This window comes from Cetorhinus maximus, chromosome 6, assembly GCF_964194155.1.
Source record: "Cetorhinus maximus chromosome 6, sCetMax3.hap1.1, whole genome shotgun sequence".
NCBI classification, from domain to species: domain Eukaryota; kingdom Metazoa; phylum Chordata; class Chondrichthyes; order Lamniformes; family Cetorhinidae; genus Cetorhinus; species Cetorhinus maximus.
Genome location: NC_135884.1, coordinates 4847901 through 4870221, shown reverse-complemented (window position 1 = coordinate 4870221; position 22321 = coordinate 4847901). Strand labels below are relative to the sequence as shown.

The 22321-nt window shown below is 43.2% G+C and overlaps 1 protein-coding gene across 2 annotated transcripts in view; it reads left to right on the top strand.

Moving 5' to 3' along the window:
- eefsec (eukaryotic elongation factor, selenocysteine-tRNA-specific) overlaps positions 1–22321 on the top strand; it is a 400490-nt gene that overhangs the window by 234614 nt on the left and 143555 nt on the right. For both annotated transcript variants that reach the window (XM_078543117.1, XM_078543116.1), the window contains one exon: positions 17610–17766. In XM_078543117.1, coding sequence (XP_078399243.1) covers positions 17610–17766 — 157 coding nt within the window. The remainder of the gene's footprint in view (positions 1–17609; positions 17767–22321) is intronic.

The following is a 22321-nucleotide window of genomic DNA, read 5'->3' as shown; positions in this document are numbered from 1 at the left end:
CCCTGATCCCATGTGCTTTAATTTTGCCCACTAGCCTCTTATGTGGGACCTTATCAAAAGCCTTCTTGAAATCCAAATACACCACATCCACTGGTTCTCCCTTATCTATTCTACTAGCTACATCCTCTAAAAACTCCTGTAGATTAGTTAAGCATGATTTCCCTTTTATAAACCCATGCTGACTTTGTCTAATCTCGTTAATGCTTTCCAAGTGTTCTGTTGCCACGTCTTTTATAATAGACTCTAGCATTTTCCCCACTACTGATGTTGGGCTAACTGGTCTGTAATTCTCTGTTTTTTCTCCCCCTCCTTTTTTAAATAGTGGGGTTACATTTGCCACCCTCCAATCTGTAGGAACTGCTCCAGAGTCTATAGAATTTTGGAAGATGACCACCAATGCATCCAATATTTCCAGGGCCACTTCCTTTAGTACTCCAGGATGTAGTTTATCAGGCCCTGGGGATTTTTCAGCCTTTAACTCCATTAATTTCCCTAACACCATTTTTTTAACTAATACTGATTTTCTTCAGTTCCTCCCTCTCCCTTGGTTCCCTAACATTTCTAGGAAATTATTTGTGTCCTCCTTTGTGAAGACAGAACCAAAATATGTGTTCAATTCTTCTGCCATTTCTTTGTTCCCCATTATAATTTCCTCCGTTTCTGACTGAAAGGGACCTACATTTGTCTTTGCTAGGGACCTACATTTGTCTTTGCTAATCTTTTTCTCTTCACATATTTATAGAAGCTTTTACAATCAGTTTTTAAGTTCCTTGCAAGTTTACTCTTATACTCCATTTCCCCTTCTTGATCAATATTTTTGTCCGCTTTTGCTGAATTCTAAACTGCTCCCAATCCTCAGGCTTGCTTCTTTTTCTGGCAATTTTATATGTCTCCTCTTTGGATCTAACACTGTCCCTAATTTCTTTTGTAATCCATGATTGAGCCACCTTCCTGTTTAATTTTTGCACCAGACAGGAATGAATAATTGTTGTAATTCATGCATACATCCCTTAAATATTAGCCATTGCCTATCCACCATCAACCCTTTTAGTAAGGATCCCCAATCCATCATTGCCAACTCACGCTTCATGCCCTCGTAGTTCCCTTCATTTAGATTCAGGACTCTAGTTTCAGATTCATCTTCTCCACTCTCCATCTTAATGGACAATTCTATAATTTTATGGTCGCTCTTCTCCAAGGGACCCTGCACAGTTTAGGATAGCCTGCTCTCTAGTTGATTCCTTAACGTATTGGTCTGAAAAACCATCTCGTACACACTCCAGGAAATCCTCCTCCACAGTGTTATTGCTAGTTTGGTTTGTCCAATCTATATGTAGATTAAAGTCACCCATGATTACAGTTGTACCCTTATTGCATGTGTCTCTAATTTCCTGTTTAATGCCTTCCCTTACATCTCCGTTACTGTTGGGGTCCCCATAGACAACCACCACTAATGTTTTCTGCCCCTTGGTATTTCTTATCTCCACCCAAACAGATTCCATATCATGATTTTCTGAGCCAATATCCTTCCTCACTATTGCATTGATTTCCTCCTTTACTAGAAGTGCTACCCCACCTCCTTTCCTTATTTGTCTGTCCTTCCTAAATATTGAATACCCCTGGATGTTCAGTTCCCAACCTTGGTCACCCTGCAGCCATGTTTCCATAATTGCAACTATATAATAACCGTTTATATCTATTTGTGCTGTTAATTCATATCACAGGGTTAATTTATTTTGATGTCTTTCACATTAGGCTAATCTCATCCACTCATTGAGCTGCTGAAGTAAAAATTCTGCTATTTAGTATTGGCCTCTGTTTTCCCATTTAAAAAACAATGAAAATTCCTAGAAAAAGCTTTCTAGAGACAAAAAAATTTCCCCTGCAGAATAAGAATAATCTCAGGAGTAAATGTATTTTTAAAAAATATGTTCTCCGTACCTTATTTAAGCAGATAGATAATCACTCTCTGATACAGAATAAAATTGGTGCTGTGAATATGTACTTTATTCAGGTTAAAAATCCATCATCATTTTTGCCGTGATTATGCAGAGAAAGAAATGGAGACCTGGCAGGAAGATGCATATTTGTGAAATAATTTAAAATTGGAAATACAGTGAGGGTGGGAATGTTCCAGGAACATGGAATGCAGAAACTCATTGATAATGGATCAGAATGGGAGCACACTAATCAACAACATATACAAAGCTCAAATTGATAAATATACTCCATTTATTTTTCTTTAAACAAAATTATTTGTATTGATTAATTTATGCCTTTTTAAAGAAAGAGCGAGGGCTTTAAACAAGGATCTTCTGTCCTTAACCAAAGAATCTTAGAACAGAACAGCAGAGGAGTCAGTCATTCGGCCCATCAAGTCTGTGTTGGCTCGTTTGGAGGGGCATTCCAGTTAATTCCACTCCCCCGCTCTTCCTTTCTGTCCCTGCTATATTTTTTCTTTCAAGTATTTATCCAATTCCCTTTGAAGGCTACAATTCAATCTGTATGCACCAACCTGTCGGGCAGTGTCAAAATCCTAACCACTCGCTGCGTAAAGAGAAACTTCTCTTCATGTCGTCTCAGGTTCTTTTGCCAATCACCTCCAATCTGTGTCCTCTGGTCGGCTTTTGGAAACAGTTTCTCTTTAAATAGTCATTTGATAGTACAGAATTTAAGTATTGCTGAAAAAAGAGACATGTCTAAGCTTTTCGTCTTAAACTCATCAGGACACTTCACAAGAATAGCAATATATTCTTGCGAGTGTCCTGATGAGTGCAAGATAAAAAGCTTAGACATGTCTCTTTTTTTCAGCAATACTCAAGTTTCTCTTTATGTACCCCCATCAAAGTTCTTCGCAATTTTAAACATCTCAATCAGATCTCTTCTGAGCCTTCTCTGCTTTAAAAAGAACAATCGCAGCTTCTCCAGTCTCTTAATCCCTCATCCATGGAACCATCCTGGTAAATCTCCACTGTAGCCTGTCCAAAGCCTTCATGTCCTTCCTAAAGTGTGGTGCCCAGAATTGGATATGATAGTACAACTGGAGCTGGACTTGTGTTTTATGTAGGTAATTGCCTGGTTTTTATACTCTGTGCCTCTGTTTATAAAGCCTGGGATCCCATATGATTTATTAACTGTTATGTTCACTTGTCCTGCCACCTTCAAAGATTAGCCCACAAATATCCCCAGCTTTCTCTGTTCTTTAAAATTCTACCATTCCTCATTCTTCCTACCAAAATGTATCAACCAACTTTACTGCATTGTATTTCATGTACCATGTGTCTGTCCATTCCATTAGCCTGCCTGCCCTCTTAATGTCTGTTATTATCTTCTTCACTGTGTTATGACCAGGTGAGGAGGAGTTGAATAGCTCCCCTCTATTCCTACTCCTCGTTTGATCGTAACAGGGTTTTTTTAATTTAAGAGAATGTACTTGCCAATTCTGTAAGTGTTTAACTGTTTACACACTGATCATAAAATAACCAATTGGACACGTTTTCCTGGGTTTAACAAAAAAAGAGGTCATTTTATTGGACTTGCACCAAACAAGAAATAACGCACCAACCTCGACACAAACGCACATGCAGACACAGACACACACACACACACACACACACACACATGCACACACACGTACGTGCACACACACACATATATACCCATAAGTGAAAGGAATATGCAGTCAGTGGCTCAGTGCCCCTGCTAGTTAAATGGTCCTTTGGTGGTGCTGATGTTTCAGTTTAAAGTTGCAGCTGGTTAATCTGCTTGTTCCTCTGGAGATGGTGGTGTGCCTCTGATTGGTGTCAATCAGCAAACAGGGCTCAAAGCTTGTTGGGGCTGCTTTTCCTTAGTTCACCAGCATCTCAGCATCAACTGTCTGCAAAAATGTCTATTAATACACAAAAGGGGTTCGCTGGTCTTGCTCTCTTCACTGTAGGAAGAGGGAATCCAAATAAGACTGTTGTTTACGTATTCGAAAAGGTAACTTGACTAGCTCATGTCTGCAAAATTACCTTAGCCATTGTCTCATGGTCCAAGTGATTAGATTTAATGTCCCATCACCAACAGTTGAATCTCAGGTGCTTGTCTTAATCAAAAACAGAATTACCTGGAAAAACTCAGCAGGTCTGGCAGCATCGGTGGAGAAGAAATCAGTTGACGTTTCGAGTCCTCACGACCCTTCGGCAGGTTCTGCCGAAGGGTCGTGAGGACTCGAAACGTCAACTGATTTCTTCTCCACCGATGCTGCCAGACCTGCTGAGTTTTTCCAGGTAATTCTGTTTTTGTTTTGGATTTCCGGCATCCGCAGTAGCTTTTAGCTTTTTGTTTTTATGCTTGTCTTAATGCCTTATTGATGGCACAGGAGATAGGATCTTTCACAGTCCTCAGGGGTTTATTGTCACTGGTGGGATCTTCGCAGACCTGGTGTCTCTATCCAGTGAAGTGGAATATAGACTGCATTGTAATGCAAATTGGGGCAGCCATTTTTGGCTGTGATTTCCAATCATCCTTTCTCACCTGTTGTATTTGAAAACTCTGTCCTTAAAAGTTCAAGTCCAAATTTCCAGCTGGTGGATTAAAAAACACCTTTTGACATAAGCACATTCATGATAACTGTTTACTACACTTCCAAGTTTCTTGTCATCTGCAAATTTCAAAAGTGTGCATTGTATCTCCCCCCGCCACCACACCGCCTCCTCCACAAAATCATTAATGTAATTCTAAAAGAGCAGCATCCTAAAACTGAACCTTGGGAACTCCACTATATATCTTCCTCCAGCCCAAAAACACAGCCAGTTTGCACGACTCTCTTGGCCATTTTTGCTGCCACTGCCCCGTTCTTACTTTTTAAAATAAGTAATCCAAAGAAGAGTCATATTTGATTCGAAACGTTAACTCTGTGTTTCTCTCTCCACTGATGCTGTCAGACCTGCTGAGTTTTTTCCAGCACTTTCTGTTTTTATTGCAGATTTTGTTTTAAATTGAATTCAAATTCTCAAACTGCCATGAGATTTGGAGTCATGTTCTCTAAATTGGCTCAGTAATGTAACACTCCTGAGCTTTGAGTAATATTCTGTTTCTGCTAGTCCCTTAGAGAAACTTTTTTTATTCATTCACGGGATGTGGGCATCACTGGCTGGGCCAACGTTTATTGCCCATCCCTAACTGCCCTTCAGAAGGTGGTGGTGAGCTGCCTTCTTGAACCGCTGCAGTCCCTGTGGTGTAGGTACACCCACATTGCTGTTAGGGAGGGAGTTCCAGGATTTTGACCCAGCGACAATGAAGGAACGGCGATATATTTTCGTGTCAGGACGGTGAGTGACTTGGAGGGGGACTTCCAGGTGGTGGTGTTCCCACGCATTTGCTGCCCTTGTCCTTCTAGATGGTAGTGGTCATGGATATGGAAGGTGCTGCCTGAGGAGCCTTGGTGAATTCCTGCAGTGCATCTTGTAGATGGTACACACTGTTGCTACTGTGCGTCGGTGGTGGAGGGAATGAATGTTTGTGGATGTGGTGCCAATCAAGTGGGCTGCTTTGTCCTGGATGGTGTCCAGCTTCTTGAGTGTTGTTGGAGCTGCACTCATCCAGGCAGGTGGAGAGTATTCCATCACATTCCTGACTTGTGCCTTGTAGAGTGACACTAATAATAAAGTAATACTAACTTCATTGAAAAATATATGTTTTATGCCGTTGAATTAATATTTGCCATTGGCTCCCTGTTACTGTAAAATATAACTTAAGAATTTATATCTGTGATTGTTAATTTTAAAACTTCTTATTCCATTAATTTAGAATTAATATACTTCAGTGGCATATTGTATTACAAGATAAACTGGGCCTGAATTTTTCGTTCGTTGGGCACGTGCGATTGGAGGGCCCAGGAGCGGATGGTAAATGGGCCTCCAGCCCCAATTGACCCCCGACCGCGATTTCACGCTAGCTGGCCAATTAGCAGCCAGCCAGCCAGCGTGAAACGCGTGCTGAAATCCTCAGCACTGCCGTGGTGGGTTGCGGGAAGAGGGTGAGTGCTTCTAGTCAGCTCCCTGAAGGCAGACCGCTGCCTCAGGGAGCTGCAGACCTCCACACAAAAAAAAAAGGAAATGACAAAAATGCTGCAAAATATGTCCATGCAGCACAATCAAGCACCTGAAAGCATACTTCATATAAAAAAAAACATTCCCCAGAAATCTCTCTCTCTATTTTATTTCCCCATGGAGATTTCATCCCGCCCTGGATCGAGGTTTGAGCAAAAATCTGAACGCTGCTTGGGAGAATGGCCTGTCCGCCAACGTAAGTGCGGATGGGCCCCGTAAATTTGCTGTTAATTGCATCGTTAATGGGCTTAATTGTCCACTTCATTGTTGGTGGCCGCGCTTCTGACTGCCACGCGCGCCGGCCAAGCAAAATATCGTGCGCGTGCACCATGACGTCGGGACGCTCTGCAAGTACGCGATGACGTTGGGACACTCGCCCGACGTTATCTCGAGCTAGTTCACATCTCGTTCAGGTCGGGACCTTCTGAATTTTCATTACATTGTTTACACCAGAAATTGTGCACTCTACAACAGGATTAACAAATGTTGGGGTACTTATACAACAGCTACTTGCATTTATATAGCACCTTTCACTTAGTGGAACATCACAGGCAAGTAATCAGACAAAAACTGACATCAAGCTATAGAGGGAGATATTAGGACAGGTGACTGAGTGCCTGGTCAAAGAACAACATTTTACTATGTTAAAGGTGTTTTGTATGAACACAAATTGTTGTTGTTGATGCTGTAAAATTATTATCCCACGACTCCCTGGAAACCATGTACTTCAGATAATTTGACCCGTGACATTTTATAGCTTTGCTCTTAAGATGTTTTGGGTTGAGAGCCAAGCAATTCAAAACAGTGATTGTTCAGGTCAGATGAGAAGTCCAGCTAATATGACGGCTGGAACAAGCCTTGTGCAAGCTGGCGATATAATCACACTGCTTCAGTGGCCCCGCTCCCATTAGTTTAATCAGGACTGTACACTCACTTGAAACCCATCCCAGTCTGCTGTATTTACGACTATGAGAAAGGCTCTGGAGAGTCGGCAGCAGCATTAAGTGGTTCAGGAGTAGCTCAGGTCATTGCTTACCAATTAAGTGAATGGGAAGAAAAATCTTGCACGTGGCAATGTGCCAGCAGGATTCTGATATCCTCAGTGCAGTGCACACGGAACACAGTGCAGGCAATGCAGGAGATGGTTGGTTTTTTCCAAATGATGGTTTTGTGTGCGTATGAATTCTTGCGCTTGTCAAGGTGATGGATGTAGATGCTGGGAAGTGGTATTTTCTCATTTCAGACACCAGCGTCAGTCTTGAACAACAATACTTCCAGGTCGAGGACAGGATAGCCTAGGAGCAGAGTTTCAAAATCTCGGCCTCAACAACGTTCCTTAGTCCCAACCTCGAAAGAGCTTTACATATTGCGCTAGTTTGGCACTTCTCCATGACCCACCTCTCGTTATCATTGCTCAGAGAGAACGCCACATTGGATGCAGCTTTTTGCTAATTGCTTTGAAGTGGTCCAAACACACTAGGATCCACCCTGTCGTCAAAGAGGGGAAATCTTTGCCCATCAGTCTATGCTGCAATGAAACCCCAATCCCAGAAGGGAGACTTCGGTACCTAGTTGCAGGAATACAGAAATGGGGAGGCCATTTGGCCCTTCGAGCCTGTTCTGCCATTCAATGAGATCATGGCTGATTTGTGACCTAACTCCATGCACCTGCCTTTGCCACATATCCTTTGACATTTTTAGCAAACAAAAATCTATCAATCTCAGTTTTAAAATTAACAATTAATCGAGCATCAATTGCTGTTTCCAAAAGAGAATTCCAAACTTCTACCACCCTTTGCATGAAGAAGTGTGTCCTAATTTCATTCCTGAAAAGCCTGGCTCTAAGTTTTTTGGCCATAACCCTTACTCCTAAACTCCTTACCACCGTCAAAGATTTGTGTGGGCTCCAAGATCACTGTTCTTGAACCCTCTTTAAAATTATACAATTTAGTTTATATTGCCTCTCCTTGTACTTCCTACCAAAATACATCACTTCACTCTTCTCTGTGGTAAACTTCATCTGCCATGTGTCTGCCCATTTCACTAACAGAAATAGTTTCTCCCAATCTACCCTATCTGCTCCCCTTAATATCTTGAAAAGTCTTGATGTGGTCTTCTACCTCTTCTCATTGCTGGTTGTTAGACATATGGTGGGTTTAATCACAACTCTGTCAATTAATCTCGGCAATCAGAGAAGTATGGGCTAATAAATGAAAGCATGGATTTAATAAAAGCAAATCATATTTCATTAACTTGATTGCGTTCTTTGATGAAGTAACAGAGGGGGTTAATAAGGGTAGCCTAGCTGATGTTGAGTATATAGACTTTGAAAAGGCATTTGATAAATACCACCTAATCGACTTGTTGACAGAACTAAAAGCCATGAAATTAAAGAGACAGTGCCAGCATGAAGTAGCTGATGGACATGTTGGGATGGTGTTAGTGACAGAACATGTCTGTTAAAGAAGCCTTCGTAGTCTTCTGGTTAACAGCAAGTCTTTATTAACTACTTGTAGCTATATACATATATGCAGTAAAGGGTACAGGCAAGGAGCTTTCTCCATGTCTAGGTCTTAACGTGTCTCTGCTCAACACCACACTGACCCTAGATCTGGGTCATGTGCCTTCTTACATCATTGTGTGGAGGTACTGTACTGAATCCCACATTAACCCTATATGTGCCAGACCCTTATACTACAGGTCAGAAAACAATGAATAATGGTGAGTGTTTGCTTTACACTAGAGAAGTATACACTGGTATCCCCGGAGAATCAGTACCAGGACCCACTGTTCTTTGATATATATAATAACCTATATTTGGGTATACAGAGCACAATTTTAAAGTTTGCAGATGATATGAAACTCAGAAATATAGAGGACATAGACTGGTGAAATGGGCAGATACATAGCAGATGACGTTTAACACAGATGTGTGATGTCATACATTTTGGTGGGAAGAATGGGGAGAGACAATATAAACAAAATGGTATAGTTTTAAAGGGGGTTCAAGAACAGTGTATGTACAAATCTTTGAAGGTGCCAGGACAAACTGAGAAGGCTGTTGAGAAAGCATATAGGATCCTTGACTTTGTTCATAAAGAAATACAGTACAAAAGAGAAAGTTATGCTGTACTTTACTAGTTAGGCCTCAGCTAGAGTATTGTGTCAATTCTGGGCACCACACTTTAGGAAGGATGTGAAGGCCTTGAGAAGGTGTCAAGGAGATTTACTAGAACGGTGCAAGGGATGAGGGCAGGGTTTCAGTTATGTGGGTAGATTGGAGAAGCTGGGATTGTTCCACTTCAAGCAGAGAAGGTTCATTGGAGATTTAATAGAGGTGTCCGTGCTTAGGACTGGTTTAGATAGAATAAATAAGGAGAATCTAATTCCATTGGCAGAAGGGTCAATAACCAGAGGACACAGATTTAATGTGATTGACAAAAGAACCAGAGGTGACATGAGGAAACATTTTTTACACTCTGAGTTTGTTATGATCTGGAATGTGCTGTCTGAACCGGCAGGAAGCAGATTCAGTAGTAACTTCCAAATGGGAAGTGGATTGATACTGGAAGCGAAAAATCGTGCCTGTCTATAGGGAAAGAGCAGGGTTAACTCAGACAAAAAGAGCTTTCACTGACACAATGGGCTGAATAGACTCCTTCAATCTAACTTACTGACAGGAGCTTGAATATTCCGTTTCTCCCCCCCATCATGGCTTTTTTTTCCCCCACCCTTCTTGATCAGGCATTCCACATGTTTCTCACCTTCTCATTGGAAAAATGCTAGAATTTCTAACTTTATGTTCCCCTGAATTTAAAACTATGACTCATGATCGCTCGTTCTTGAATATTGTGCGAGGCAGAAAAACTTACCTTGATCCAAATTCTCTGAATCCTTTCTAATCTTAACTAGCTCTGTCGGATGACCCCAGACCTCTCTTTGCTCACCCTTTGACCATCTTCCTTTTTTTAAAAAGAGAACACTCCCAGAGGAGCCAAGGTCCCCCAATGCACTAATGGTATTTGTTACACTAGCTGCAGACTTGGCATTTTCCTTATTGAGCCAACTAAGGGTTAACAAATATTAAGAAGGAAGGAAGAATTTTAATTATGAACTGGGTATTTGACTCAGCTTTCCCAGCAATGTTTGTACAAGTGTATGAAGCAATTAATTATTGCTAAGCTAAGCCCAGCAGAGGAATGAAGAACTGAATGTGAAACTGGTTCCTGTGAAGCTGAGATCCGTCCTTATATGTCTGCGTATTTCTCCCTTTTTCTCTCTCTTTCTTTGTTGCTTTCTCTCTGTCTCTTTAATTTCTCTCTCCTTTTCTCTTTTTTCATTATTTATTCACGGGATGTGGGCTTCACTGGCTGAACGGCTGATATATTTCCAAGTCAGGATGGTGAGTGGCTTGGAGGGGAATTTCCAGGTGGTGGTGTTCCCATGTATCTGCTGCCCTTGTCCTTCTAGGTGGTAGTGGTCATGGGTTTGGAAGGTGCTTTGGAAGGAACCTTGGTGAGTTCCTGCAGTGCATCTTGTAGATGGTACACACTGCTGCTACTGTGAGTCGGTAGCGGATGGAGTGAATGTTTGTGGATGTGGTGCCAATCAAGCGGGCTGCTTTGTTCTGAACGGTGTCCAGCTTCTTGAGTGTTGTGGGAGTTGCACTCATCCAGGCAAGTGGGGAGTATTCCATCACACTCCTGACTTGTGCCTTGTAGATGGTGGACAGGCTTTGGGGAGTCGGGAGGTGAGTTACTCGTCGCAGGATTCGTAGCCTCTGACCTGCTCTTGTAGCCACAGTATTTATATGGCTAGTCCAGTTCAGTTTCTGGTCAATGGCAACTCCCAGGATGTGGGGGATTCAGTGATGGTAATGCCATTGAGCACCAAGGGGCGATGGTTGGATTCTCTCTTGTTGGAGATGGTCATTGTCTGGCACTTCTGTGATGCGAATGTTACTTGCCACTTGTCAGACCAAACCTGGACATTGTCCAGGTCTTGCTGCATTTGGACATGGACTCCTTCAGTAACTGAGGAGTCATGAATGGTGCTGAACATTGTGCAATCATCAGCGAACATCCCCACTTCTGACGTTATGATGGAAAGAAGGTCATTGATGAAGCAGCTGAAGATGGTTGGGCCGAGGACACTACCCTGAGGAACTCCTGCAATGATGTCCTGGAGCTGAGATGACTGAACTCCAACAACCACAACCATCTTCCTTTGTGCTAGGTATGACTCTAACCAGCAGAGAGTTTTCCCCCTGATTCCCATTGACTCCAGTTTTGCTAGGGCTCCTTGATGCCACACTTGGTCAAATGCTGCCTCACCTCACCTCATGAGTTCAGCTCTTTTGTCCATGTTTGAACCAAGGCTGTAATGAGGTCAGGAGCAGAGTGGCCCAAACTGGGCATCAGTGAGCAGGCTATTGCTAAGCAAGTGCTGCTTGATAGCACTATTGATGACCCCTTCCATTACTTTACCGATGATCGAGAATAGACTGATGGGGCAGTAATTGGATGGGTTGGATTTGTCCTGCTTTTTGTGTACAGGACATACCTGGGCAATTTTCCACATAGCCAGGTAGATGCCAGTGTTGTAGCTGTGCTGGAACAGCTTGGATAGGGGCGCAGCAAGTACTGGAGCACAGGCCTTCAATACTATTGCAGGAATGTTGTCAGGGCACACAGCTTTTGCAGTATCCAGTGCCTTCAACCGTTTCTTGATTTCACGTGGAGTAAATCGAATTGGCTGAAGACTGGTATCTGTGATGCTGGGGCCCTCCGGAGGAGGCCGAGATGGATCATCCACTCGGCACTTCTGGCTAAAGATTGTTGCGAATGCTTCAGCCTTATCTTTTGCACTGGTGTGCTGGGCTCCTTCGTCACTGAGGATGGGGATATTTGTGGAGCCTCCTCCTCCAGTGAGTTGTTTAATTGTTTCATTTCATTCCTTTTTTCGTGGCTTTGTAGAGGTTTGTTACAACTGAGTGGCTTGCTAGGGCCATTTCAGAGGGCATTTAAGAGTCAACCACATTGCTGTGGGCCTGGAGCCACATGTAGGCCAGACCAGGCAAGGATGACAAATTTCCTTCCCTAAAGGGCATTAGTGAACCAGATGGGTTTTTACAACAATTGTTCCATGGGTCGTCATTAGACTTATAATTCCAGATTTTTACTGAATTCAAATTCCATCTTCTGCGGTAATAGGATTTGAACCCTGGGTCACCAGTATTACCCTGGGTCTCTGGGTTACTAGTCCAACGACAATACCACTACGCCATCGCCTCCCCTCTCTCTTATTCTCTCTCTTACTTTTTCCTTTCTCTTCCTCTTTCTCTCCTCTTCTTCCTTTAATTTTTCCTTTTTTCCTTTCCCTGTTACTGGCTTTCATTTTTTTTCTCCCCCCCCCCACCCCTGTCCTCCACTACTTCTACCCAAGTGACGATGTTACAGCTGTGCAGATTTTTGACAAGTTAAATATTTTACAAGTTTATCATCTTTCTTTATCCTTCGATTGGTATGTTTTGGCTTGGCGCTCCGTTACTTGTGTTGAAATACCAAGCGTCTTCATTGCAGCTGTGCTGCACATTCCAGCAATCACACTCACAGTGGCAGTGCCTTACAGGAAAAAAAGAGAAGGAAAGAAATAAAAGGATAGAGAAAGGGATAGAGTGAAAGAAGAAAAGGAGAGAATGAGGAGGAGAAAGGAAATAAAGAGAGAAAGGAGAAAGAAATTCAATTTCTTTAGTGCCTTTCATGACCGCAGGATGTCCCAAAGTGCCTTACAGCCAACGAGAAACTTTTGATGTGTAGTCCCTATTGTAATGTAGTAGCCATGGTGGTTTATCTTTTTTTAAGTACCTCTTGTTGAATTTTATGCTCAGCAAAGTGAGCAATGTCAGTGCTGAGGAATGGAGCACTTGCAATTTTGGGATTCTCATTTTCAGCACCCTGCATTCCCAAGTCAGATTCAGCAGGTTACTCGCAGAGCAATGGGCCTCAGCTAAGCTTGGAAGAACTGCCCCTATTGCACATTGTGACACTTCTGCTTCCCAGACCATTTATCCTCTGGCCTCTGTGAGTGAGATTGATTGTTTTGTAGAGATTTGGGACAATTTAGTGCAGTGGGCCCACACACAGTCGGAACTGGATTAGGACTGCCCGATCATTTACCCAGTACAATAATTCATCATGTAGAAATGAATTGAGAAATACAGAGTTAAAAGCTTGCAACCTTCTTTTGATCTCCTGCCTTCTGGAGTTCTCTTCAGAATTCTCATTGCCTTCCCAGCTCACTGCAGACATGAGCTGTCTAAATCCTTTCTCTTTGACTGTGTCTTTGGCCCCCTTGTCCTTGGTCCACTTTTATTCAACTTTACAAAGCGCTATGAGATGTTTTCTCTTCGGGCAAGGAACAGTGCAAGAAGTATGCTCATGTTGCATATACCCAAGTATAAACATTGACATTTTGTGCTTAAATGTCAGCTTAGCTCAGTTGATGTGCTCATCCCATTGTCAGTTACCATCTGATATCTGTTCCAGTAGCTCTCACAACTAAAAATTCTATGGCCGTGTTTGAGACGATAATGGTTTTTCCAGGTGGTGACAACCCATGGAGTTATTTGAAGAACAAAATGTTTTCCCAGGGTCCTAGCCAACATTTCCTCCCTCAACCAACAGGATTAACTATTCATTGATATCATTGGAATTGTGTGTTCACAGTATCTGCAAAATGCAGCTACGTCCAAATGTGTAGCAACGCTGGACTTCAAAGTAATTCATTGTGTGTGAAACACTCTTAGGTGGTTCTGAGTGGTACGTTAAAGCATAATATGAATGCAAGTTATTTCGTCAAGTTGGCAACTCCTTTTGTTAGAGCCTTGGTCTACACTGATGGGAGCTTATCATCAGAGTTTCAACATTTGATGTCTCTTCAGCTAGCTTCTGTAAAGACCAGAGAGAAAAATGTTGCATCAGCGAAGCTTGGTTATAGTCGCAGTTGGAACTAGCTAGCTCTGTAACAGTGCACTTACACAGTAAAGATTAAAACGTGAGTAAGGCAAACTGAAACCAAATGAAATCAAAATTGTTGGTTGTACATTCCAGGTCAGTCGGTACCTGGCAAGTTAAAATTTCAGTTGCAGACTAAAGGTTCCCTAACAAAGGGTCTTCATCTGAAATATTAACCTGTCTTTCCTCTGTCAGATGGACTCGCTATGTAAATCCAGGACTTGCTGTTTTTATTTCACATAAAACGTAAACTTAAAAGAGACTTTGGGGATCTTTTGCCTGGTTGAATGCTCTTGAATGTAAAAGGCCTCATTCTGGCCCAGTGTTAGGTAAGGGATGTTGAAAAGCTTCTATGGATTGGAAGAAGATTAAATCAGGAATTGGGTTCTATCTTCGCTCTCCAGGTCATGTGACAGTGTGATCAAGAAAGGCGAGGAGCCTTCAACTTTCTCTCCATTTAATCCTTTGTTTATATTGTACTAAAATCTACTTCAAACTTGTCTCTGTCTGGCATTAAGGAGGTTTTGATGTTTGTCTGGCATTAATAAAATTGGTCTGCCCTTTGCACCCACCACTTATTGCTCATACTGTGCCCATTATTTTTGCTTTCTCACTGCCGTATTAGCTGTTTGGGTTTATTAGTAGAGGGGGAACTCTCAAATGACTGTTCTGTTAATGGGTGCTGGGATCAGTTAGCCAGACATTTGTTGGAACTGAAAAGAGAGGATTACTGTAGGACGGCTGATGATTTTGAATAGATTACCAGGACAGAAGTTGGTAGCTGCGAGTTTCAGCTGAACTGAGGTAAGAGAGTGACACAGACTTAAAGTTTAAAATAACAAAAGCCCACCAACTCACTGTCTGACAATCGAGTGCTTTAGAAGCTTTTTCCAACAGCATGCTGATCCTAGGTCCTAGTGACCTGCTACAAAGTCAACACACACATGTAATGCCACACTTGGTGTGGGTACAGGTGGTATGTTTTATCATTGGTCATTGGATATTATAGGTAGTGTTATAACTGATATTTGACATGCCATTAGATAGTTTGGGATTTTAATAGTGAATGCTCATTTTGTAGGTTAGTTGGGAGAGACTTGATTGTTAAAGGCAGAAAGAGAGGTGGGTAGACAGGAATTCTGTGAATACTGGGCACAGATTCAAGCTCGAGAGGGATGTTGAACAGACAGCTTAAATTTAGCTGCTTTACACAGAAGTGTATGCATACATGGCTCAGAAGGTAAAGAAGGACAGAAATTGCATTTTATAAGTGCCTTTCACTACTTCAGGATGTTCCAAAGAGCTTACCCTTAATGAAGTATTTTTGGAGACACTTCTATAATGTTGGAAAGCTAAAGGCTAGAAATTGACAAATTCAGCATGTTGTCAGAGAAGAATGATTTAAGGTCTATGAGAGATGGAGTGATGTCTGATAATTTTGGGTCACCCATATAGACTGCAACAGTCTTTCCCAGGCCCCCTGTACTTCCTATTTCTCAACAGTAATATCTGAGGTGCTTGCCTTTGGACGTAGTTGATGGGCAGCAGACAGTCAAGCAGGTTCCATTCATTCTGTGTGTCTAGCTAGTGGTGGTAATTATGGTGGGTGAAATGGTTATTGATATTCACTTGCTCCTGTTGCCCATCTGGCACACTTGCACCGCACAGCCAAGAGCTCGGGCAAGGTGAGCAATCCCCAGCTGTCCTATTTTCAACTCTACAAATTGGCCATTGAGTTGACTAGAGTTGGGGGAGCTCAGTCCTTCTTTAAGACACTGGGATTCAATGTGTTTCTTGTGATTTGAGAATGTTAACTTTAACCCTTTGAAGGCAATGGTCTCAACCATTTCAGAATTGTAACTTGATTTATTTTTTTTAAAAGCTTTTGCTATGAGTTAAGCATTTTATTCCCAATGATGCACTTATTCACCTTCAGATATTCGGCACTGATGTTTAGGTTAATTGTATTACGTTGTGCAATAGCAACAATAACTTAGATTTGTTATAACACTTAACATAATAAATTGTCCCAAGGTGCTTCACAGGCTAAAAGTTTGACCAAAGATGTAGGACTGCAGCACTTCAAGAAGGCAGCTCACCACCACCTTCTCAAGGGCATTTAGGAATGGGCAATAAATGAATGGCCTAGTCAGCAATGCCCACATCCCTTGAATGAATGAAAAACAGGAGAGAAAGGTGGAGAGGTTTAGGGAGGGAATTCCAGACTTTGGGGCCTAGACATCTGATATGCAGCAACCACTGGTGGGATGAAGGGAGTGGGGCGATGAACAAGAGTTCAGATATGTAAGCAAATGATTATATAGAATAATGAATCCCAACACGTTCCAAAGGATGATGAAATTCCAATAATTCATTTGTCTGCTGGCTCAATGCATCACTCAGTGACTTTCATGAGCTGTGAAGTCCAGGAAGGCCCAAAGTTTAATACCTGGGCTGTGTGGATTAGCTCCACTCAGGCTGTATAGCAGTCTGGAAGTTACAATTTGCTCAGGCCTTTAACCTAGTGAGAAATGGAAGAAGATCAAGCAAGGTTCTTGCTCCTAATCACAGCCCAACTCAGTCACTCCTGCTGGAAAATACATGAAGTTAAAGGTTGGTTGGGAACAGGGTCAGATTGGTATTTTAATATTCATTTACAGTCAAGTACCTTCTGAAACTCAGTACATAGAATTACTAGAATATATGGCACAGAAACAGGCCATCTGGCCCATCAAGTCCATGCTGGTGTTTATGCTGCACTCAAGTCTCCTCCCATCCTTCCTCATCTAACTCTATATGCATAATCCGCTATTCCTTTCTCCCTCTTGTGTTTATCCAGCCTCCATCTGTACTAATCGCCTCAACCACAGACTGTTGTAATGACTTCTGCATTCTCACCACTCTCTGGGTAAAGACATTTTTTCTGAATCCCCCATTGGATTTCTTGGTGACTATCTTTTATTGATGACCTCTAGTTTTGCTCTTCCCCAAAGTGGAAACACACTGTGTCTACTCTATCAAAATCTTTCATAATTTTAAAGACCTTTGTTGAGTCACCCAATGCCTTCTCTTTTCAGGAGATAAGGAACCAAACCTGTTTGTCCTTTCCTGATAGGTACCGCCTCACAGTTGTGGTATCAACCTCATAAATCCATTTCGCACCCTCTCCAGTGCGTCTAGAATATTTTTATAATAGGGCAACTAGTATTGTACACAGTAGTCCTAGTGTGATCTAAGCATGTTTAGGATAGCTTCTCTACTTTTAAATTCTATCCCTCTATAAATAACGCCTAGTGATGGCTTTGCTTTTTTTAATGGCCTGGGGCAAGAGTATGGAGTTACTCATGGGAAGAATAGGTGAAGTAGCGAAGACCATTGAGGATTGTGGGACCATGCCTCACAGCACCCCCTCAACAAGATAAAACTTGTTAAGGAAGGAAACACATGTCACCCTATTGGGTTAACTTTCTGCTGAAGCTATTTGCTTTTTCTTCTTCAGGTCTCAGATGATTATAATGTCATCGGCCGCTCCCTGTTCAAGAAGGAGACAAACATGCAGCTGTTTGTTGGGATGAAGGTTAAACTCTCAACAGGAGAAGCTGGAGTGATTGAAGGAGGCTTTGGACAGAGTGGAAAATTTAAAATCAGAATCCCAGGTACGTGCTCACTTTACAAAGAAATTGCTTCAACATTTTGTAGAATGATTCAGCACAGAAGGAGGCCATTTGGCCCCCTTTTGCCTGTGCTGGCTCTTTGGATAGAGGTATCCAATTAGTCTCTTTCCCTTGCCTTTTTCTCATAGCTCTACTGCATGTACTATATAGTGAATGGCAATGGAATATTATTTGCTGTGTATCTAATTATAAATGTGTGAGCCCTGGTTTGTGAGACAGCCACAACATCTTACCCTGCAGGTTTCTTCTGGGTTTTGCTAACATATAGGGCGGAATCATCCCAGATTTTCACAAGTGCGGGAGCAGGTGGGGAAAAATTAATTTTACACACTGGCCGCAATGGCGAATTTTCACACCGTTTCGTCCCATTCCCACTTCATTAATTATGCAGTCACAGGAAACACGGCATCTCACTGGCGGGCGACCTCAGATTTGCCTGCCATGCTGTTACCTCACCACTTCCTCACGCGGCGCATCGTATTTAAACTGCGGCTGCCCGCACACTTCTCAATGCTTACAGACCACGACTGCTCTGGTGAAGACATGACCCCAAAAGCCAAGAAGAGTGCAGCCCCCCGATTCAGTGACGCATCCAGGGAACACCTTCTGGATGCCGTGGACCCGCCGCAATGTCCTCTACCCCTGCTCTGGCCGCAGGAGGCCCATCAGTCTCACCACTCCAGCTTGGGAAGCGGTGGCAGAGGTAGTCAGTGCCAATGCTGCACACAAGAGGTCAGCCATCCGGTGCAGAAAAAGGATGAATGACCTCACCTGTACTGCAAGGGTAAGGCAACCATCTTATCACTCTAAACACACGTACTCACAAGCCCATCACTGGCATCTCACTCAGGCAGCCCAAGGGACATCACCGCTCACTCTCTCACACACATGCTCACATCTCCATCTGGCCTCATCTCCTCTGGAGACTGCCTCCTCAGCCCTCACCATCTTGGGGCCATTTGCACAGGTCAATGTGCGGCCCCCACACATACCTTGGGATACCTTCCCTCCTCAGTACAGCCCCTTGTCCTGCAGCCTCTTCCCTTGCTCGAGGCCACTTCTCCCCCTGCCCCAAGCAAGCCCCAGCCCTGCAGTCAGTGAAAAGCCACCCTCCCACCTTATGGCTGATCTGGTAGGTGGAGATCTGCCCGTAAGCCCCTCTAAAAGTGATGCGGTGCTGTCTGCGAAGCCTGGCGCTGATGACTGCGAGTGCTGCCCGAAGCAAGTTAAGCAAACAAACCTCAAAGTTCCGAGTGAAGTGCAGCTCACCAGGTGCACATCACTTACATACAGCTATGAAACACGTCGGCGTACGATCAGGCCGATGTGCCCGGATGATCCAGTGTGGGAGGGATGATTCTGGAGAACAGAGCTTGTAATGAGATGCCAACATATTGAAATTAGGTTCCCAATGTGCGGCAGCAGGAAGAACAGCCCGCCATTGATGGGTGGAGCGGACAATTGCAAACTGGTTTCACCCATGGCATGAAACTGATTTTTGGCTGTCGCCATATTGTTGTCTCCCCCCCCCCCCCCCCCACCACTCGCCATGATGCCCGACGTCAACAGGGATTCTGGCCATAGCCTTGCCTCGCAGATAGGGGTTCCCAAGGGTGAAGCCTAAAGCATCCGAACCTGTGACTTGTTTCGTTTTTTAAATATTGTTTCCTGTGTTCTCTCCACGTCTGCTACTTGGTTGCTCCTCGCAAAGACGAGATTATTAACCCATGATTATTAACGTAAGAACCACAGGTGTAGATCACTTGCCACGCCGCTAAAATGGGGAGGAAATGCAAATAGTGCACAAAATTAACAACACAGCAGAATCTCGCACAATTCATACTTGTGTGAGCCAACGCTTCTGAACTAGCCACCATATATAGAATGTAACTTCCCCCTTACCTTTCCAGGTAGTATATCATTTTAAAAAATATTTCAGCCTTGTGCGATGTATTTGGGATGGCTGAGGGAATTCCCTGCTCACAGAAGCAGTTTTCAGCAGGTTTTGGTGCTGTGAAACAAGGCTTGACAGCCACTTACACGAGATGCCAAGTCTGGCAAACTTGATCCTGACTTCGCTGTATGTTGCTCTCCCAGCAGACGTGTCCTTAAAAGGCTTCTGACCTCATGAATTCCTTTAAAGGGAAGGAAAGAAAAAAGAAACTCAGTTCGCAGTTCTTCCCAATTCTATAAAAAGAGGCTGCGTAGGTCCTGGTCAGAATGGAGATGATTGGGTCATTTCTCCCATCAGTCACACCTGGAGACTGAAGTTGTAAATTGTGATTGATTTTACGCGCCTAATTCATATTATGTAACTGTCCTCCACTGACTGCATTTTACTGGAGGAATAATCCAGGCTTTTATCAGGAGGCTCTGCTGTGGTTCTGGTTTTGAGTTCTGTTTGCTGTAATTTGTAAAGACTGTTTAAATAGATTTTGTTTGAATAAATGGACTGTTTGCTCTGCATAAAAAATTACAAACATCCTAGTTATAACTAACCAGTCAATAGCCAGCCACAACAGTGTATCCCACTTACAGCTGATTAACTGTTAACTACCATAAGATCATAAGAAGTAGGAAAAGGGGTAGCCCGTTTGGCCCCTCGAGCCTGCTCCGCCATTCAGTAAGATCAGGGTTGATCTGATTGCGGCCTGAACTCCACTTTCCTGCCTGCAGCCTTAACTCCTTGTCAATCAAAAATCTATATCTGTTCAATAATATATATAAAAACTATATTCAATGACCCAGCTTCCACTGCTTTCTGTGGAAGGGAATTCCAAAGATTAATGATCCTCTGAGAGAAGAAATTTCTCCTTATCTTTGTCTTAAATGGGAGACCCCTTATTTTTAATGTGTCCCCCACATCCTCTCAGGATCTACCCTGTCAGGTCACCTTGGAATCTTAAATATTTCAAGAAGATCACCTCTCATCCTTCTCAACTCCAGTGAATGTAAGCCCAACCTGCTCAACCTTTCCTGACAAGACGACACTTTCATCCCAGGAATCAGCCTAGTGAACCATCTCTGAACTGCTTCCAATGCAAGTGCCAGTCACTTTTTAATATGGTCACTCAATTGACATGGGACAGGATTTCAGAGGATAATAGGAGGTGGGCAGGCATGTAACTTTGCACAGCTGGCAGCATGCTGGTTTACGGGCACCATACTACCCCTGAGCCAGTTTCAGGATGTCTGGTGGGAGATGGATCCGCTACCCATCGGCAAGCAACAGATAGCCAGTTGAGGTTATTAAGGGGCCAGTTAAGTCCCCTCTCCCTTGCCATTTCCAGTCGGCAGGCATGTCCCACATAGCAGCAAAAACATGGCCTGTTAAACAAGGAGGAGGGGAGCCATGCTTCTTCACACTCGGGACCCCACTCCACACACCCCCATGGCCTTCTGACCACATTGTTAGGTGCCTTTTGCTCGCTCTATCTCTCGATGTCTGTCTGTGTGAGCAGGCATTAGCAGCTGCCACCTCAAACGCTGGGGCTGCCAATGAGTCATTGCTGCAGGGCCTCCTATTGGCCCCCTAACCTTAGGACCACCCACTGTCCTTACTTGGGCTTACTAATTCCACTAATTGGCCAATCCAGCCAAAATCAATGTCTGATTACTGCTCCCAACGCTGAGCGCGTCCGGGACCTGCAATTGACCTCGATGTCGAGGTCACGACCTAAATGGAAAATCCTACCCATGATGCAAAAAAATAAAGGTGCACAAACAATAATTCTAGATTGTATGTGGAGCAAAATCAAAATGTTGTTTTGTGCATCTATGATGCACGCTTGACCCTCCAGTGCCTGCTGGTCATGGAAAACCCACAAGTGTGCTGGTGTACACAGTGTGCTTCCTACTTCAGGGATACAAGGCTGCAAAATAGCTGAAGAAGATAGGCAGGCAACCGGAAGAACCATCGATCATGTCCTGCCTGGACCTGTTAATGGTCGCCTTGGCCAGAAACAGACCCATAAAGGAGGTCCTGTTTGTAGTGAGTCATACCCCACCATGAGTCACTGATTATATTTTCCCTGCCTCCTGAAAATGTTTTCCTTCCAATATATCAGAAGCCTCCTCAAAAACTAGATTTTTGACCATGGATTTGACCAACTCTCTTAAATCCTATCTGCCTGGTCTGTCATTTTCCCAAATCTTCTGTAACACTGTTCATCCCTCTCCTAAATTGTACACAACATGGTCCTCCTGTCCCTGAAGTCTTCTATGGCTTAATCTGTCTGTCCCCCTACGCCACTGCCTGGTGCATCACTAAGTCAGCCAAACCTGAAGCTCACAGTTTGATCTCTGGCTAAATTAGTTATGGTAAGGCAACTACAGTGGCCTTTACTGCCTCCCAACAGTTAATGCAGTATATCCTGAGAATCAAACCTGGGATTCTCCCAGTTTCATGGCTTATTACTACAGACAGGAGTGCTTTTACACACTTGGCCACCAGGCAAAAAAAACTGGCTGTATTTGTACTAACTCCATCATTGCATCCTCAATATATAAATGTTTGTGTTTGTATTTCCATGAGATT